Source organism: Aricia agestis, chromosome 10, assembly GCF_905147365.1.
Source record: "Aricia agestis chromosome 10, ilAriAges1.1, whole genome shotgun sequence".
Classification (NCBI taxonomy): Eukaryota; Metazoa; Arthropoda; class Insecta; order Lepidoptera; family Lycaenidae; genus Aricia; species Aricia agestis.
The window spans coordinates 8297160-8316598 of NC_056415.1; the positions used below are offsets into that span (position 1 = coordinate 8297160).

At 35.3% G+C, this 19439-nt stretch overlaps 2 protein-coding genes across 2 annotated transcripts; both read right to left on the reverse strand.

The window, feature by feature from the left end:
* Positions 1 to 1666: 1666 nt before the first annotated feature.
* LOC121730937 (protein THEM6-like) lies at positions 1667 to 6249 on the reverse strand. Its single transcript, XM_042120164.1, has 3 exons — positions 6043 to 6249; positions 3896 to 4110; positions 1667 to 1938 (listed from the first exon to the last, which is right to left on the reverse strand). The coding sequence occupies exons 1-3, from the start codon at positions 6182 to 6184 to the stop codon at positions 1708 to 1710; spliced, it is 588 nt and encodes a 195-aa protein (XP_041976098.1). The 5' UTR covers positions 6185 to 6249; the 3' UTR covers positions 1667 to 1707.
* A 5374-nt stretch (positions 6250 to 11623) lies between these two features.
* Positions 11624 to 19193, reverse strand: LOC121730936 (doublesex- and mab-3-related transcription factor A2-like). The gene is made up of 5 exons (XM_042120163.1): positions 19035 to 19193; positions 14224 to 14397; positions 13284 to 13378; positions 12461 to 12623; positions 11624 to 11923 (listed from the first exon to the last, which is right to left on the reverse strand). The coding sequence occupies exons 1-5, from the start codon at positions 19191 to 19193 to the stop codon at positions 11624 to 11626; spliced, it is 891 nt and encodes a 296-aa protein (XP_041976097.1).
* Positions 19194 to 19439: the final 246 nt, after the last annotated feature.

Here is a 19439-nt window from a genome sequence, read left to right on the forward strand (position 1 = left end):
CAACTTCGTGGTTATCACATTATTATAGTACTCCTGCAATAATTATAAAATACATAATATTTGGTACTGGTTGAACCTCTTGAGTTGCTATGGCGGGCAAGTGTTGTAGACTGTGCCAAAACTAATTCATAAGGCAAGGTATCCCAGTAATTAGCTACTCTTTTTACTGTTCCACAAACAAACATCGGGAGTTCGGGACGCGGGAACACTACAGCTAATGGATATTGTATTATTGTTACGCGACAAGGAACACACGGTGAGTTAGCGCCACCAACTACGGCGAGCAGTCTTGATACTTGCTTGGCCTTTAGTATTTTATTTTATTTTGTGAAAGATAGATTTAGTTCATTTCCATCAGCAAAAATATGGCACTTGTATCGTGTATTCTTTTTAGTCAATAGTAGCTTTTGTTTTATCTAATACTTACTGAACAATTTTGACAAAATTTGAAAAAAATTATAACACTTCGATGTCAGGAAATAATTATAATTATATAATACTAGCTGTTCCGGCAAACGTTGTTTTGCCATATTATAGAGTATTTCACCCATAATATTTTATTGAAATGACTAAATAAGTATGTTACCATGGCAACGTCCATCGCTATCCCGTCGAACCAATGGTCGCCGTCAGTTTCGAGTTGTAATAGTTTACTATTATTTATTCAACAAATGCACTTATCAATATAAAAAGTACCCAGTAGCCGTTTCGGAGGAGTACAGTAACTAAACTACGGTAATTAATTACAATTATCTAGACTAGTCAATCCAACAATTTGTTTTCCTGTCCTGTGTGTGGTCGAAATTTTATTTCTTTGAAGGTTCGTCGCCGCGGCGCGCCGCTTGCCGCCTTTGAAATGCTTACAAAGTTTTCCTATCTAATTAAGAATAGGCCACAGTAATTACTGCAGTAAGCAGTATCTTGTGGGTATCGCCACACTATTATTATCACTGTAGTAAAAAAGACAAACAATTGCAAATCGCAATCAAAGTGTTTAAAACATTAAATTGCTTTAAACCCAAAACAAACTTTCGGAAATTTTGTGAATCTAGAGCTGCCTAACTTTTGGTACAACAAATTAGGTTTTTACTGCAACACCTTATCTAATTAGCAGTAAGACTTAAAATTGAGTAAGCTGTAGTAAGCAAAAGTAAATTTTAAAGTAATTGACTGAAAAAAATAATAATTACAAACCTATTAAGACAAAATACAGCTAATAAGTGTTTTGTTCGGTAGAGCAATTTCTGAGTAAACATTACTTGTATTTTTAAGATATTTTTTCATATTTTTTTTTAAATAAAATAGGTCTATATACGCTTTGCATAAACATTAAACAAACTTATCAAATAATTTAAAAGCTCATAATGCGCAGGTTGTGTAAACAGTAACTGTAGACGCGTCACACAGGGGGCTCGCTTCCTACCGCTTTGTTTTGTAACACGACACTTTCCAAGCTTTTTACCGTCAACCACAGACACCCTTAATCACAAGTCAAAATACGGTGGCATTTTATGTAAAAAATATGGTGGCAATTTGCATAAAAAATTAGAGGCAGTTATATAAGAGAGTTAGTAGCTGGTAGCAGTTATTATTAAAGTTGTTGGCAATCTATACAAAAAAAATTGGTAATTTAAAAAGTGTTGGCAAGTAAATAATAAAATACGGCAACATTAAAAAAGTATATTTCCTTAATTCTAGAATTGCTATCTAATCTTTCTTTCTTAGCTTCGCGCTGGACACCTCTATGGATTGGAGCCAATGTTTCACCTCTTCTGGGCATTCCAGCTTGGTGTCTGCTCCAGGAAGGTTCTTGAAGAGCGTAGCAACGTCAACGTCAATCAGGTTCTGTCGGGAAATGATCACAGCGCGCACGAAACCGTCGTTAAGTGTGATGAACTTCTGTTCAATGAAAAGGGTCTTATCCTCCCAATATATTAGCTGAAAGTCAAGAAAAACTTCATATCAATCTATACATTACAACTTTGCATTTTTATAGTCGTTTTTATAATTGGGTACTGGTTTTGAGTAAGATAGAACACAGATTACATTGATCCTTCTGATATTATAATACGAAAGAAAAACCTGCACGCCTGAACTTTGAAAATTGAACCGAGAAGTGCAAACTGCCAACAATTCTAAGCTACTAACGTAAGCAATAGAGTCGACATTATACACATTAGTGTAACATTTAAATAAATGTAATAAAAAATACCTATTTTTAGTCGATTGGTAAAAATAACACTTGCAAACAACACTCTACAACTATTTTCCTAAATTGAGTTCCGTGACTTAACCTTCGAGTTTTGACCTCTACCAGCAGCGCCCATTGGCATATTCATTCAAAGCCTTGAATCTTGATGCACTATTTATATTTTAAATTGTAATTTTCCATCTTTTTAGTAAAAGATGGCCCCGTGCGAGTTTCTTACGCCGGTATATATGCAACATAAAGTACTTCTTATTGATTTACATAAGTTCAGCAACAAATCAGACCAACCAGGGACATGATAAACCATGGAATATGGATTGCACTAGTACAATGCCAAGAGTTCTTTGCCAGAGTTAAGCCAACAATATATTATTGTGTAGTCTTGAGACTCTACAAATTCTCCCAAGTATTATGCGTAAGTAGGGTATGTTATTCGAATATTCGAATACTCGTTTTATATTTTATTATTCGAATATTCGCCAAATTATTTTTCGAATAATTCGAATACTAAAAATATTATTTATTTTTGTTTAAAATGCTATCAAACATAAAATTAACATGGAATAAGAACATAATTAAGTTTATTTCAGAAAAAAAATATTATTTATGAATATTCTACATCTTTAATGATATATATAAATCTGTTTTTAGTCTAACTAATGAGTGTACGACCATTCATCGTCGCCGTTGACCATGTATTTAGTTTATTGTTGTTCATGTTCATTACGCCAGAAGGGTGTATATAAAAGAAACTCGTTTTTTACGAAGGTAATAAATGTAAGTGCAATATTGAGATTTTTAAAATACACATGTAGTTAAAATACAAAAAATAATTTTTTTTCGTCTTTCTGGCTTGAAGCTCGCGATGTGATCTATTCGACAAGTTGATAAAAATTTGCTATTCAATAGCTTTACCACGGCAGTCCTCGACTGATAATTGAAACAGTACAGTATCAAAAAATGTCGATGGCTCCTTAATATCATGTTATTTGTGTTATCAAACATCAAGTTACTAAATTCACCAGCTCTAGGATTGTTTCACCCTCCCCCAGGGCTTCGTTGCAATTTTTTTTCTTTGTTGTGGGGTTGGTTTTCTAGTGGCCTTTTTTTAAATTTCGAGCCACATTGACACAGGTGAAGCCAACTAGGTGAACTAGGTGAACATGGATCGAAAATATAAAAAAGACGGGTAAGCTGGCTTAGTATTAATGAACAGATATCATAACGTCGAATATCATATTATTATTTAATCTCAACTGCTGCCTAGCAAGACTTAAACATAATCACATTAGAAAAGTAAAAGTGCTACGATCGAAAACGGTTTACACTTTACAGCCTTTCTTTTATTGCCCAGCTGTAACCTTAAAATATACATTTTTAAAGTGTTTCACAATAAAAATTAACTATGTCATTTATAAAGATTAATGTTGATATAAGTAAAAATAAGAATTGCTTACTTTATAGTATTAACAAAATAGGTTGTACATGGCTGTACGAAGCTTTTTGTTACTTTTATTCAGAGTCTTCAGCATTTTTCAATATTTTTTAATTATTCGAATAATATTCGAATTATTCGAAAAGTTTTGTAAAATATTCGAATTATTCGAATAGTAAATTTGTCGAATTATAACATTCCCTATGCGTAAGTGTTGCTTCAGAGTACAATAGGGTTGACAGCCAACATACCTTGGTTTCAATTTTGTACGCGGTGAATATCGGTATAGTCCGTCGATATCTGATGCTGGATGCCCCTTGTAGCGCGTGGCCCCTGGCTTCGATGATGTTCTTGTAGATGCCCGTTCTGTCATAGAAGTGGAAGCGGGCGAAGTCCAGCTCCCTCACATACCGGGCATTGTTCATGTGCTTCAAGAATATGTCAACGTCCTGTGTTGTGCAGAAACCTGGAATAGTCAAAGAATTATTACTAAACTAGCTGTTGCCCGCAACTTCGTTCGCGTGAATGGATGTTATTAAAATCAAGATTTAGAAAATTGAACACCCATCTACGACTATTTTATTTGGATCTATATTACACACGAAATTTTTTATTTACATCAAAGACCCAGGAAACTTGAACCTCAGATACTTTCAGATATATTATATAGCCGACAATTTTGTATACCATAATACAGGGTGTAACAAAAATAAGTGATAATACTTTAGGGTGTGTACGTGTTCCTTGTAGAGAGTTCACTGTGAAAGTAGCAGCGCTGAAAGACCAAATTTTTTTTTCACTTTTGTATGGGGAAACTCGTGACGCTCGGGCCCTTGCCCATACAAAAGTGAAAAAAAATTTTCGTCTTTCAGAGCTGCTACTTTCAGAGTGAACTCTCTACAAGGAACACGTACACATCCTTAAGTATTATCACTTATTTTTGTTACACACTGTATAGCGTCTGTCAGGAATCTTACGTATTTGCCGGGATATATCTTATGTCTTTCCCGGGACTCTAAAATATCTTCATAATATCATAAAAATCGATTCAGCAGTTGAAGAGGTAACAAACAAACAGACAGATTATACAAAATGTATAGCAAACGATGTTTTGTGATAGTAAGTGTAATTATTGCCGTGTGCGTTTTTTATACGTATCGCACGGGAACGGCAAATTTTGGCTCTAGTTCTGTAGTCCACTATAATAATCAGAAAATCGCCAATAGCGTGCCTCAAGTTTAATTACTTATAAGTAGTTGAAGAAACCGATGAATCTAAGTATGATAATAATAACTGTGCCTTTGGACTACAATAAACATTTAGTTGTGTAGGCATTTTTATTAATAGAGACTATATAACTTGTTTTGGTGTATTATTGAGACTTTCAAGAGAGAAAACGCTTGTGTGAATAGAAACATGACATACTAATATTCCATAGACTGTGCTAATATTACCGCGAAAGCGCTGGGTACCTAAATTTTGATTTTTTATATAATGTAGTAGGCACGGACGTAAAGTAGGGTATGCTTTTTGCGTCAAAAACGAATTTTGGCACAATAAAATTAAGAAAAAAATTTAAGTAGATTCATTAAAAAGTGATGATCTATTACGAATTTGAAGCAATAATATAAGTGGAAACTGGCAATGATGATGATAAGCAAGCACCTAACGATAAGGTACAATTAACTAAATAAAATCAAGTGTAAAAAAGTTAAAGTGTAATTTAACAGTCAGTGGTGAATACTCATTACTAACTATTACAATTAACAACATTGATCTGCATAATGTACGATTGCTAACAGACCCGGGCTACTATTTGTATCTAGTATGATATTATAAAGGCCGTTTGTCAAACACCGGGTACACGACAACTATACAGAGTTCAATCTAATGGTCAAAGAATACTAATGAGTAATGTTTGAATCATATTTGAATGTTGCATTCAAACATGATTCTTTATTTATTTTAGTACCCCGATTCTACGGTTTTAATGCAGCTCTATGTTCCTCGTTCGTTACAGTCCGTTTGATATGAACCAATTTCGAACATGTTTGGATTGGTCAGCCGTCAGAACTCCAAAAGTTGTGTGACGTTTGTTTGACGTATATGATAATACTATTTTACTGTTTCTAGGTTTACTAGAAAGCGGAATGTGTGAAATTAATCAAACAACGATCGAATCTGCTCCATTTTTTAATTAAAGATACTAAATTTATTGTTTACTTACTTTAAAACTTTATTTCATTTTTTAACCGACTTCGAAAAAGAAGAAGGTAAAACAAATCAAACTATGCAGTAACAAAAAATACTTAGAAAAAAGATCTGAATGCGACTCGTTTAGCTTCAGTTTGGTGTAAAAAAATTCGCGTTGGAAATGTAAATAGTTGCTCATGCTTACCGTAAATAGTTGTAGTGTCGTTGACCCCGCATTTCTTCTGGAACAATCTCCCGATTCCGATGGTGAAAGCGATGCGTAGGAAGTAATTGACATCCCAAAAGATGTACGCCAAAGCAATAAGTGGCACTATTAAACAGAGCATGTTTTCACTCGTGTACGCGACTGTCCGTGATTACTGCCACACTGACTGCCAAGTGTTTTGCCCAGTCACGATAAAGCGAGTACCTACAGTCGGTCGGAAAAGTGCTTGTTTAATTACTTTTGTGGGAGTTGAACAATTTTAACGCGAGTCTTCAGTACTCGAGCCTGCCTAGCATACGCCAACGAGATATCTCACTCTACATGCTTTCTCGATGTTTGATGGTTTGTCTCTTCATCTCTATTGACCCTAGCGTGACAAACATTTTTTCTCGCGTAGATCTATCGTCGAAATAACACATTTTTATAGAGTTTTGTCGAGAAAATGTCGTGATTTTGACATTATGAGACGAGTAGTTTTTAATTATCTCGAGAGTGAGATATCTCGTTGGCGTATGCTAGGCACGCTACTCCTTACCTCACCAAAAGATCTAAAAATGACTGCTTTACTGCTTCTTTCTTTGCCAAGTAGTCATAAATTAGTAATAAACTTAAGTTTCATTTGGATGTGACACGTTACATTGTGAAAACTAAAATGTAGAGTCATTGCGAGATGTAATGCTTGTCGTAGGCCTAATTTTCTGCAACGTATTAGAATTTGTTTAGAAGTTTGATCGTCACAAATTACAATGTTGGTCATGACTCATGACTCATGCCGTGCTAGCATACGCCAACGAGATATCTCACTGATGTCGATTGTTTGAATGTATGTCAGAAAGTTTTCTCGCCGACAGTACTTACGTAGAGTACACGTCATAGCAAAACCAGTTACTTGGCACAGATACAGGCAGCGCTAGATGTGGCATCGTTATATTGCTTATTTTATGATTATAATAATTAATATTATTTCCTTGAAGTGTAAATTGTTTTCAAACAGACTAGGTATCATTATAAATTACCAAAATATAATTTAGTGCAATGGGCACAAACAACTCAACCCTTTACAAGTTGCCTCTATGATTTTAAATATTATGTCGCTATGTCTATAAGCACAACTTTGTACCTTGGTACCTTCCTTCGCCTTTGATTTCCTGTTTAAAGTTTTTAATGTTTGATTAAAAACTTTAAACAGGAAATCAAATCAATTATTATAATTTTTTTTTTCTAAGCACCTTTACCAAATCTGATGTTAAGTAAGTATAGTATATTTATGGTAAAGTTTGGACTTAATGCCTGAAAAATGTTCGGTTCCCTCGCGAAGAAAGAACTGCTGTGCAACAAAGTTCTAGAATGTAGAGTGTAGAAAACATTAGTTCTTAAATAATATGTATCCCATGTCTTCCCATTTCTTAGGTTTCGAATTAATATTTAAAACAATTAAAATACTATTCGCTATTTAGAGGTTACGGTCAAGGTGTTAAAATTAATTAAATTTTAAGTAGGTGTAAGAACATAGATCAGCGAGGTGGTCACTGGTCTGTCTCCTGTCCGTACTCTGTTATGTTCAGTAGTTGGCTGTTGGTAAGTACTTAAGATTATGAATTACGATGGAGATTACACGGATCACATATCGAAATCGTCTTAAAAATCTAGTCAATGAAAATTTATTTAAGGTTAAAATTATGTTTACCTTTTTCCTAAAAATATTAAAACAATAGGGATGATGACAAGGTCAAAGATTAGCGAATTTTGTTAATAAAATAAAGAAATCACGGTGAAAAATAAGTGCTTCCAAAATTACAGCTCGATAGCATTTTTATTTTTTTTTTGTTATGCGCCTTCAAAGTTAGATAATCAAGTCGATTTTTTTTTCAATTAAATTTCTTAATATTTGTATACCAATCGATAACTTATGCAATTAAAAGCAACTTTTGTTATGAAACCACTTCCATAAACGCAATATTTAATATACCTATCGAACAAAGTTCTCTCCCGATGCGTACAAACTACGAAAGAGTGACGTCAGTCTTTCGTAGCACTTTGTATGAAGCGTTTCGGGCAGGTCTATTTTATGAGATGTTTGAATTGTCATATCTTGGTGAATTTTTAAGCTATCAGAGTCATTATTTCAGCAATGTTTCTATTTCTTAAGGGTCTTTCAATTACCAATAAGAAAAAAAATAGTCATCAAGCCTATTGAAGTTGATTAAAAAAAATAGTTATGTTAATTAATTCAATTTATATCTAATTAATTTAATTCACTTCTAATATGCCTGTTAATGAAGGTAAAAATATATTATTTAATTAAAAACTATTTTTCATTGTTATAGCAGGTATATTGTAGGAGCAGTAGGACTAATTTACCAACAAATGTAGTGTCTCTTAAAGCGATTGTCAGGGATTTGTTATCATCTGTGATAATAGCCCAAAGCGTTTTGGGGTCGGTATTTGCTCTACTAATTTATATAAACGTATTACGACGGGCCTTCTCTATTTTCATTAGGTGTTAAGACTTAAGAGTTCTGTTAAGAGGGCGACTAACCCAAAAATCAAACATCGTCCTTCTCTCTTCACACTCACGCCCATCTTTCATATGCCAGGTGAAAAAGGACGACGTGGATTCATTGCCAAATTAGTTTTTTCTCAATAACTCGATAAATATACTATATTTAAAAAATAGATAGAATTTTATACAATTGAAAACTATTGAAAAAATTAAACAATTCGGGGCTTATTTTCAAGTATAAAAATGAATTATAAAATCGTAAATTTTGGGTTAGTCGTCCCCTTAAAGGACCCTTTCCACGTTGGACCATGAAGAATAGCCATGTTTGCCGTGCACTTCATAGCATGCACAATCGACTTCGATGATGTACAGTACAATCCATACTAATTAGGGAATGTTATTATTCGACAAATTTACTATTCGAATAATTCGAATATTTTACAAAACTTTTCGAATAATTCGAATATTATTCGAATAATTAAAAAATATTAAAAAATGCTGAAAACTCTGAATAAAAGTAACAAAAAGCTTCGTACAGCCATGTACAACCTATTTTGTTATTACTATAAAGTAAGCAATTCTTATTTTTACTTTTATCAACATAAATCTTTATAAATGACATAGTCAATTTTTATTGTGAAACACAAAGTGTATATTTTAAGGTTACAGCTGGGCAATAAAAGAAAGGCTGTAAAGTGTAAACCGTTTTCGATCGTAGCACCTTTTACTTTTGTCATGTGATTATGCTTAAATCTTGCTAGGCAGCAGTTCAGATTAAATAATAATATGATATTCGACGTTATCATATCTGTTCATTAATACTAAGCCAGCTTACCCGTCTTTTTGATATTTTCGATCCTAGTTCGCCTAGTCGGCTTCACCTGTGTCAATGTGGCTCGAAATTATAAAAAAGGGCCACTAGAAAACCAACCCCACAACAAAGAAAAAAAAAATTGCAACGAAGCCCTGGGGGAGGGTGAAACAATCCTAGAGTTGGTGAATTTAGTAACTTGAAGTTTGATAACACAAATAACATGATATTAAGGAGCCATCGACATTTTTTGATACTGTACTAACTGTTTCAATTATCAGTCGAGGAGTGCCGTGGTAAAGCTATTGAATAGCAAATTTTTATCAACTTGTCGAACAGATCACATCGCGAGCTTCAAGCTAGAAAGGCGTATAAAAAAATATCTTTTATATTTTAACTACATATTTTAAAAATCTCAATGTTGCACTTACATTTATTACCTTCTTAAAAAAACGAATTTGTTTTATATACAACCTTCTGGCGTAATGAACATGAACAACAATAAACTAAAAACATGGTCAACGGCGACGATGAATGGTCGTATACTCATTAGTTAGACTAAAAACAGATTTATATATATCATTAAAGATGTAGAATATTCATAAATAATATTATTTTTCTGAAATAAACTTAATTATGTACTTATTCCATGTTAATTTTATGTTTGATAGCATTTTAAACAAAAATAAAAAATATTTTTAGTATTCGAATTATTCGAAAAATAATTTGGCGAATATTCGAATAATAAAATCGTCGAATATTCGAATAAAACGAGTATTCGAATATTCGAATAACATACCCTAATACTAATACATAGTATATTAGTATAATATAATATTTAAATGCGAAAGTGTGTCTGTCTGTCTGTTACCTCTTCACGCCCAAACCGCTGTACCGATTTCGCTGTGTATGGAGATACTTTGAGCCCCTGGAAAGGATATATATTCATCTCGTAAATATGTACGGTTCGCGTGCGTATATAAACGTATTTTGGCACAACGGAGTTGCGGGCGTCATCTAGTCATAGATAAATGCTAAACATGCTCCTCTATGCGTGTATCCACAGAAATAAATCAAGATAGAACGGCTAAGCGGGTGGAGTACGCGTGGTTCAATCTTGCTCTGTCGTGCAAGATTCATTGAACGTTCATTCAGTCGGCGCGCACGTCTCGACTTGATTACACCGGAGCGGTTGTGCAAAAATCAATCCATCATGAGTCATGACGTTTGAGACATTCAGAGAGGCCGATTTACACGGCAACATAATATTGGAATATACAGGAATATTATAGTTGTAGTATAAAAGAGCAGCGTGGAAACATTATTATTATTAAAACGGAAAATTTCAGAAATCTTTTTTATATGTTAATGTTTTCCGGGAGTAAAAATTAACTTGTTAGTTATTAGTATCACATTTTATTCACAATGAAACTAAACATACAAATGAAACTTAATATTTAATTACAAAAACATGGCACATTTTAAGCACATACCTATTTTATATTTGGCATTAAATCTCTACATTGTATTTATTATGATCAGATATCTCAATAAACGAAAATTTATCAATGTATTTGGGATAAAATAAAAATATAATAATATACCTATCTACATTGCACTTTGAATGGGCATTGTCCAAAAAAAATCACATGTACTTTTTATATGTTTTTTCGTTAAAATAGGGTATTTTAAGAATATAAATTAAATAATTTTGAAATTCATTGGCTAGTTTTTTCTCAATAAATTTTTAAAGTTTCGCTCTGACGTCATCATCGGCCGCCAATTGACCTCTGCATATGTTTTAAATTTCCTTTCAATCTTATTTATAATGGCTGTTTCGTCAAATGCAAGTTCTCATTATGTGAAAGCTGATACGAGAAGCTTAAAAAAAGTTCGAAACGTAATGTTGGTCGAATTTATTGCTAATTTAACGCCATTGAAGGTCAAACAAAGGTTAAAGGTATTTGTTCAAAAATATAAGTAACTAATGGGTATTTGTTTCGTTTATATACAAAAAAACGATCACTGACCTTATTCCTCGACATGTTTTTGTAATGAGCAAAATTAAAAAAAAATGGACAATCCCCATTACAGTTTTCGTATGTAAAAATATATGATCGGAATCGCAGACCACATAGATTTTCATACAAAGTCTCATCGCTACTAAACTCTTTCTTACTCAAGCACTAATAAAGTACTTAACCCAACTTATTAAAAACTCTAAACCATAAATAAAAGTTGTCAACTTAATGTCGGCTGCTATTACATTGCCTGCATTCTGGACTACAAGGGTTGCACTGTATGGGAGGCGCGTGTTGGTGCTGGAACGGAAGCAGCAATGGAGTGGACAGGGTCGGTAGAGCCGGGAGGGGTACCAGCCACTCGGAGCCGCAGACTCGTCCCATGACGAGGGCGGGGAGGAGGGGGGCGCGTGGGCCGACTGGTCTGAACGCAGACCATCTCGTCCTAGTCTCCTCCGAGCTGCTTACTGATGCATCGTATGATGGACTCACTGCAGCGCTGGGGAATGGCTTGTCCCGTTGGCCCTGCAAGACATTTATCATATTATATTATCTAGTCCCAACTGTAGCACCTTCTTTGTCTTTGGACCTCCTATATTCTTCAAAAGAAGTGACGTCCGGTGTAGGTCTATATAATAGACTAATACAACCATCCACTCTTCTAATTTTAAGACGAGAGCAAAGTCTAAGTCTTTCATAATTGACTAGATATTCACCGCATCTCCATTAGTATAGACTATAGAAGAACGAGGGAATTACACAGAGTTATAAAGGCTTATATAATATTACATATCCTTTCCCATTCCTATAAAGAAAAGAAAGATTTACAGACACACCGCCATATTTTATATATTATGAAGATGTTAAATCTTGATAGAAAACATAAGCCACTTCCGAGTTTCGACAAATTAAGACTTTGGGCGTTAAAGTCAAAGTCAAAGTCAAAAATTTTTATTCAGAATAAGTTTTTTTGAAACATTTTCCGAACGTTGATGCTACTTAAGAAGAAGAAAGAGTTAAGCTAAAGTTGTAACATTCTCATAATTATATCCTCACACTAACATGCACCGCGTTACAGTGCTCAACAGCTCGCAGGAGGTCGTGGTTACAGCGACGCAGCACCAGCTCCAGGACCGACCGCTTCTTGCCGGGGAACAACTTCTTCAGCATCTCCAAGCTGGCTGAGCTCACCGCCGAACTGTCCGTGTCCTCGGTTGAGGCCGAGCTGTTAGAAAAACCTCTCATTATATAACTAAGCGAATTATAATCTTCTCTGAATATATCTCCGAGTTTTGCTTAAAATTTGAAATCCAAAGTTTTATCGAGTTAATTTGAACAATGCAGAATAACTGGACTTTTTAGCATTTTTTTTTTTATAAAAATAAGGGGGCAAACGAGCAAACGGGTCACCTGATGGAAAGCAACTTCCGTCGCCCATGGACACTCGCAGCATCAGAAGAGCTACAGGTGCGTTGCCGGCCTTTTGAGAGGGAATATGGTAATAGGGGAGGGTAGGGAAGGGAATAGGGTAGGGGATTGGGCCTCCGGTAAACTCACTCACTCGGCGAAACACAGCGCAAGCGCTGTTTCACGCCGGTTTTCTGTGAGAACGTGGTATTTCTCCGGTCGAGCCGGCCCATTCGTGCCGAAGCATGGCTCTCCCACGTATAAAGTTAGCATAGTAGTAACTGGACATTTAACATAGGTAATGGTACCTTAACGTTTACGTACTTAATACTTATTATTTTTGTGGATGATATAATCATCTCCAGTCTCCAGTAAGATAAAAATCATAAAAGTGGTTTACCACTTTCAAAAATAATTCCTTTTTGATAAATCATGCAATGGCAGCGAAATTCTGAGTATAATGTCTAATATTCCTTACCAAGTGGGTGAAGATAAGGATCTTGGTACAGAATCCGAAGTTGGGTTGCAGCAATCCGGAACCGAATCGCTTGTCTCGCTGTCTATATGGATGGGCTAGGGAAATACATAATAATTACTAATGTTATTTCTTTCTTCTTCTTACTGTGCCGTCTACTTTGGGACGGAAAGGAGACAGCACAGTTAGCATAGTCTCCTCTCTCACATTATGGCTACCTCAGTTTTGGAAATCGCTGTTTTGTGTAGGCAGTAGTTTTTAATTTGCACAAAAGTGCTATTTTGTGCAAATTAAAAACTACTGTCTAATTTATTTTTATTATTCATTTTAATTGTCAGCTCCAAAGTCGTTTATTTGATTTAAATTCCACCACGAACCTACAGTAAGTACAATTAATTACAATTTACACGTAGTTAGTACGGTCTATGTCTCTGATTTTTTTGCATTTAAAACGTACCTACCTACCTACACTACGCGCGTGTTCATTCTTATAAGCTTCAAAAGTATTCGTGTAAAATATTATCCAAGTACAATAGCTACCAACTAAGTATTAATTTCAACACTAATAAGGAAAGTAGGTTTGTAGAAATCATAATATTTCCATTTTCAGTTCCATTAGACCATCATTAGACAAATCGTTCCCAAGTTCCAACAAATCGGGCAGCCCAATAGAAGATAAAATAAATTTTAATTTGACTGGCAAGTGGAAATTAAAAACGGTTACCTACTCTACGCAAAATGAAGTGTTGGAAACAAAATATATTTTCAGTCAGATTAATAAAGGTCAATTTTCATAATTTTTTGTTTCAACACACCAAACTCCCTTTGATATGATCTCAGGGAGCCCGACGGTATATGATACAACTGTCTTAGGACCCGCAACGACATTAATCAGAATAAAATAGGCGTAGAAAGAATTTTTCGTTTCCAACAATTTTCTTACTGTCTGATCATCAGCAGCGGAGTCGGGCTCCGGTCCCGGACTGGGGCAGGGCCCGGTGACCCTCATGCCATATATCCGGCCGGGTGGCAGAGCCTCCAGCGTCGTCCCGCTCTCCACTGACGCCAGGTGGAGGGCTATCTTGTCTTCTGCCGCCTGCTGCCTCTTCAAAGCAACCTAAAGTCATAATATTGATATTGTAAATTATAAAATGTGTTTCTTTGTCTTTAAAAAAATATTGTATTTAACCGCTAAACCAATTTAGAAAAATTCGGTACGAAGATATTTTGCGTCGTGGAGGAGGACATCTAGTAGGTAACGTAGTAAATATTTAGAAATCTAGGATAGTATTGTACTGGATTGGAAATGTGAAGGTGCAAGGTCAAGGTCAAAGTCTGGACTATACGGAGGATGCATTAACACCTCCCAGCCAAACTCCCGTAATTTTTGCTGAGTGGCTAAAGATGTATGAGGTCTAGCGTTATCATGGTGAAAACCCACATCCCTTCTGTTGATCAATTCCGGCCGCTTTCTCTCAACTTCTTGCTTTAATCTCATCAGTCGTTCGCAGTACAGAATGGATGGTCCTGCCTGGCGGTAATTACAGCTCATAATGAATATAATGCCATTCCAATCCCACCACACGCACCTTGTTGCGAGTTAACCCGGGATTTGCCACAGTCTATGAAGTCCGACCGGCCTTTGACCATGATCTTTTTCGCACGTTCTTGTCGTACGTGATCCACTTTTCATCACCAGTTTTCAGCATCTTCAAAAATGGTTCGGTTTCATTACGTCGTAATAAAGAATCACAAATGAGTACACGGTTCATTAGTTTTCCTTCAGTGAACTCATGAGGCAGCCAAATATCGAGCTTTTTTGTGTACCCACTACCCAGCTTTTTTCAAATACGCCAAAACCGTTTTGTGGTCAATCCCCAGTTCTTCATCTACATCGTAACTACTAATATGCCGATCTTGCTCCACTTTTTCAAAAATGGCAACAGTTTTGTCTGTAACAGCGGTGACCAGAGCGACGTCAGGCGACGTGCATCTTTTATATCAAAATTTCGGGATTGAAAACGCTTAAACCAAATTTGCGCCACTCTCACCGATACTCCACTTGGTCCAACACAATTTTTTTTCGCGGCTCGTGTTGCATTTTTACCTTTTTGTAATAAAATTTCAAAATGTATCGAATTTCTTCATTACAATCACTAATTTTAACAATAAGAAAAATAAATTAAGATCCCACATTTACCTAATTTGAATTTAAAATTGTCGTCTTTAAAATTAAAACCTTTTAATGATACCAAAATCAGTCACTATGCACTTGGTATCTAGCCCAAGAGATTTTATGACAATTTCATACATACTATAATGCGAAAAGACTTTTTCCCCAACCTATTATTTAGACTTTGAAACAAACTAAATGCCTAACGACTTAATTACATAGTGGGAACCTCACAATAACTAATTGTATATTGAATAGGTATGCACATTTGACATTGCACATAAATTGATTTAAGCGCATTGCACTTGAACCAATGATGTTTTTATATTATCATTGACTTGAACGATACGTACGTAGCGAATCTCGAATAAATATTAGTTTACGACGTATGTAACAACATTCGTAATGTTTGCTACAATTTCTAATAGTCTCTACTACTCTCTTGTTGCCAAAAATATTGTAACTATACGTACACGAAAATTTTGCATCGGTCCAGGCATTTCCCGACAAAAAAAAAAAAAAAAGGCCCAGCCGTTTAGGAGGAGTGCTATCACATAGCACTAACACTCGAACAGTAGATACTCTACATCTCTACATAGTTGTATGACATATAATATTAAATATGTAATAGATATGGAGTTCTTTAAGAAACTTTAACAGTGGGCTCAAGCATATTTCCACAGCGTGTATGATAAAATAGCTATTGCCTTAAAATATGTATTATGGTGGATTTGAATCAGCTAGTACTCGTACAAAGATTTACGTATGAGCCGTTATGCCGCGGGCTTACTGTTTTATCATTCACGTCAGTGGTGCAGTAATTTGATTTGTGTTGGATCGGAATCAGTTCTGTTTGCGTTAGCAATGAGTCCCTCAATCCCCGGGGTGACCGCTCGCTGCTCAGCACAAACATACTGTGTTTGCACTTGATTTTCCGCTAAATTAATTTATATTATATCGAGTTACGATACTGGGGAAACAGAGATTTCTTGTGCGACGCTTTAGATTTCTTTTGCGAAGACTGTACAATATAAGTTTTTATGGATGGTTAAAGGTGTGACGGTATTTTAGAAAAGATCTTAATTCTAAAACATAATATCAAAACCGTTAACACAAAAGTTCGCGATGGTCTACATTCTACAATATATTACTGAACTAAGTGTTAACTAAAACTGACTAGTTCTTTAATGTAAACTTAAAGTACTTACAGAGAAATTGATTCCTAGGCAGTTGGCGGACCTAAGTAATTTTGTCACCCATCAGACCGATCACAGATAACATTGAATTGACATAAGCCGACCACAATATGACGTAGGTCCGTCAACTACCTAGGAATCAATTACCTCGATGGTAGGTACCTGAGTAGGAATTATGTATTCAGAAACTTATTTTTGCAAGTCTGCGTAGATATTTATGAGTATTTGTAGTTTGTACGCAACTAAATAAATTCTACGCCGTGCTCATGCACTTTGCTGCATTAACCCGATCAATCATTAAAAAAAAACAATTTGAAAGTGACAGGAGTCGGGACAGGCTGGCGATGCATTACAGTTCAAACCGATCGATATTTCATCCGGCGTGCTCGGTAAACACGAGCCACTTGTTTAAATAAACCCACCGCATTAGCCGCTCTCGATTACACTACATTAAAACACATTAACGCCTTCGCTGTGTTATTTCTGAATTAGGAAGCTACACCTTTTTTACACGGGAATTTCAGTGGAGACTGAAAGTTCAACTGTTTTGGTTTAACACATTTCAGAATGTTATTTTTTATACTTAGCTATTTGATCTTGTATTAGTTATTAATGTTATTATAGTAGCATTTCATAGGTTATATAGTTAAGAAGGTTATGGGTAGTATTAACTTAATACTATACCCATAACCTATTAAGATTAAAAAAGATACCAATATGCAGAGTTAATTCATTGTCACAAAATTGCCCCTAGACAAAAGGTTGGTGCTTATAGTGCTCTCAGAGTGGAACATTAATTAGTTAAATGTAATTAATTCAAAATTTTGACATAAGCCCCATACATTATCTGTCAAACTCTTCATCATTCTCTTCATCAAGGTTAATCGTAATTAAATGTCTCTGAGTACCGCGGTTAAACACTCTAAATGCTAACTTCTTGTTCTTCTTCTTTAGTGTAGCACTGCAGATTAGAAATTGTGTTAAAACTGCACTTAATGAGTTAGTGCTAATTATTATTATTATAAGTAGTAATTTTACTTGGCAGCCCTCATGCCCGGAGGATGGCAGTGGGATATTATTAGCTTTATTTTATTTTACCAAATTCGGAAAACTTACGGCTACATACAAATATGAATAGAAGGACACACACATGAAGGCCAATTAAAATTTTTACATATAGACAGAAAATCTAGCAAGAAACAAAAAAAATCCTTGGGTTCCATACGAGACTATACAGTCTCGTAGGCATTTTATCCGCCCAAAATAATGTCGTTCTCGGTGGACACTTGGACAGTGGCGGTGGACAAACGGCCTAACTAGTCTTTCGAGTTTCAAGACTATAGAACCCTTATAAGAGACGATTTTATCTTTACCTGCTCTTAAATTTACTATAGGAACTGTTGTAGAGCAAGGGCGTCGCCAAGGGGGGGCAAAGAGGGCTGGCTGGATCGGCTGGCGACGCCCTTGGACATGAGCCTCGATGTAAACATTTTATTAAGAGGGCGACTAACCCAAAAAATCAAACATCGTCCTTCTCTCTTTACATTCACGCCCGTCTTTCATATGCCAGGTGAAAAAGGACGACGCGGATTTATCGCCAAATTAGTTTTTTCTCAAAAACTCGATAAATATACAACATTTTAAAAATCCGCTAGGTCGGTTTCTCAATGATATAATTTTATACAATGTGTTAAAATATTAACTTAGTTGAATGCACGGTTATGGAAATAAATGAAAAATTCGTGAAAATTAGATGCATCTTTGTGTTTTTTTTCTATCGAGAAAATTTTGAGATATCGTGTTTTTGCTCAGATGGAATTCTTGGAAATATAATGTAGTATCTAAATTTAGAAAATGTAACAATTCGGGGCTTATTATGAAGTATAAAAATCGGCCAAGTGCGAGTCGGACTCGCGCATGAAGGGTTCCGTACCGATACAGAGCAAAAATATGCTAAAAATTGTGATTTTGTATGGGAACTCCCCTTTAATTTTTATTTTATTTTAATATAATTATTAAATATTAAAGTAAACATATAAAAAAAGAATGTGTCAAAAGTTCAAATGCCCTACCTCTTGCCATTATTGATATAGAGTGAAAAAGGACGAAAAATCATGTTTGTTGTATAGGAGCCCCCCTCAAATATTGATTTTGTTTTGTTTTCAGCATTTGTTGTTATAGCGGCAACAGATATACACAATTTGTGAAATTTTCAGAAGTCTAGCTATAGCGGTTCTTGAGATACAGCCTGGAGGCAGACAGACGGACAGACAACGAAGTCTTAGTAATAGGGTCCCGTTTTTACCCTTTGGGTACGGAACCCTAAAAATGAATTATAAAATCAAAAAATTTGGGTTAATCGCCCCCTTAAACTTACAAACTAACCTGTGCTGCCATTATCCTTTGTCTCTCCTTGATGAGGCCACACTTGGGACACTGGCAGTCGCGGAACACGCAGGCCTTCTTGTGCCCGCGAAGACTGGAGATCAGCCCGTGGTTGCGGCATCGCGCGCACTTCGGGACCCTCGCGCGACCGCTGTTCATTGCACTATCTTATCTAGATAAGCAAACCGACGATGACTTAGATTTACAATTTTTATTTTAGAAGATAATATAATTTAAACAGTCTATGAATAACATAGGTAGGTACTGATTATAGAAACTACCGAATACCGATCCGATTTTAATTGTTGAGATTTTCGTATCATTGGTCTGGGATTTCTGGGAAGCATGCCTGAGTAGAGTTGGCGTAGATAATATGCTATAGTTTTTATTTAAAAGCCGTATCTC

Coding starts and splice junctions, on each gene's coding strand:
- LOC121730937 (XM_042120164.1), bottom strand. CDS start 6,184: ATGCTCTGTTTAATAGTGCCACTTATTGCTTTGGCGTACATCTTTTGG. Junction 4,111..6,042: donor CGACACTACAACTATTTACG/GTAAGCATGAGC, acceptor TGACTATTCCAG/GTTTCTGCACAACACAGGAC. Junction 1,939..3,895: donor CGTACAAAATTGAAACCAAG/GTATGTTGGCTG, acceptor CTTGACTTTCAG/CTAATATATTGGGAGGATAA.
- LOC121730936 (XM_042120163.1), bottom strand. CDS start 19,193: ATGAACAGCGGTCGCGCGAGGGTCCCGAAGTGCGCGCGATGCCGCAAC. Junction 12,624..13,283: donor TCCTTATCTTCACCCACTTG/GTAAGGAATATT, acceptor TTTTTCTAACAG/CTCGGCCTCAACCGAGGACA. Junction 11,924..12,460: donor AGCACTGTAACGCGGTGCAT/GTTAGTGTGAGG, acceptor AATGTCTTGCAG/GGCCAACGGGACAAGCCATT.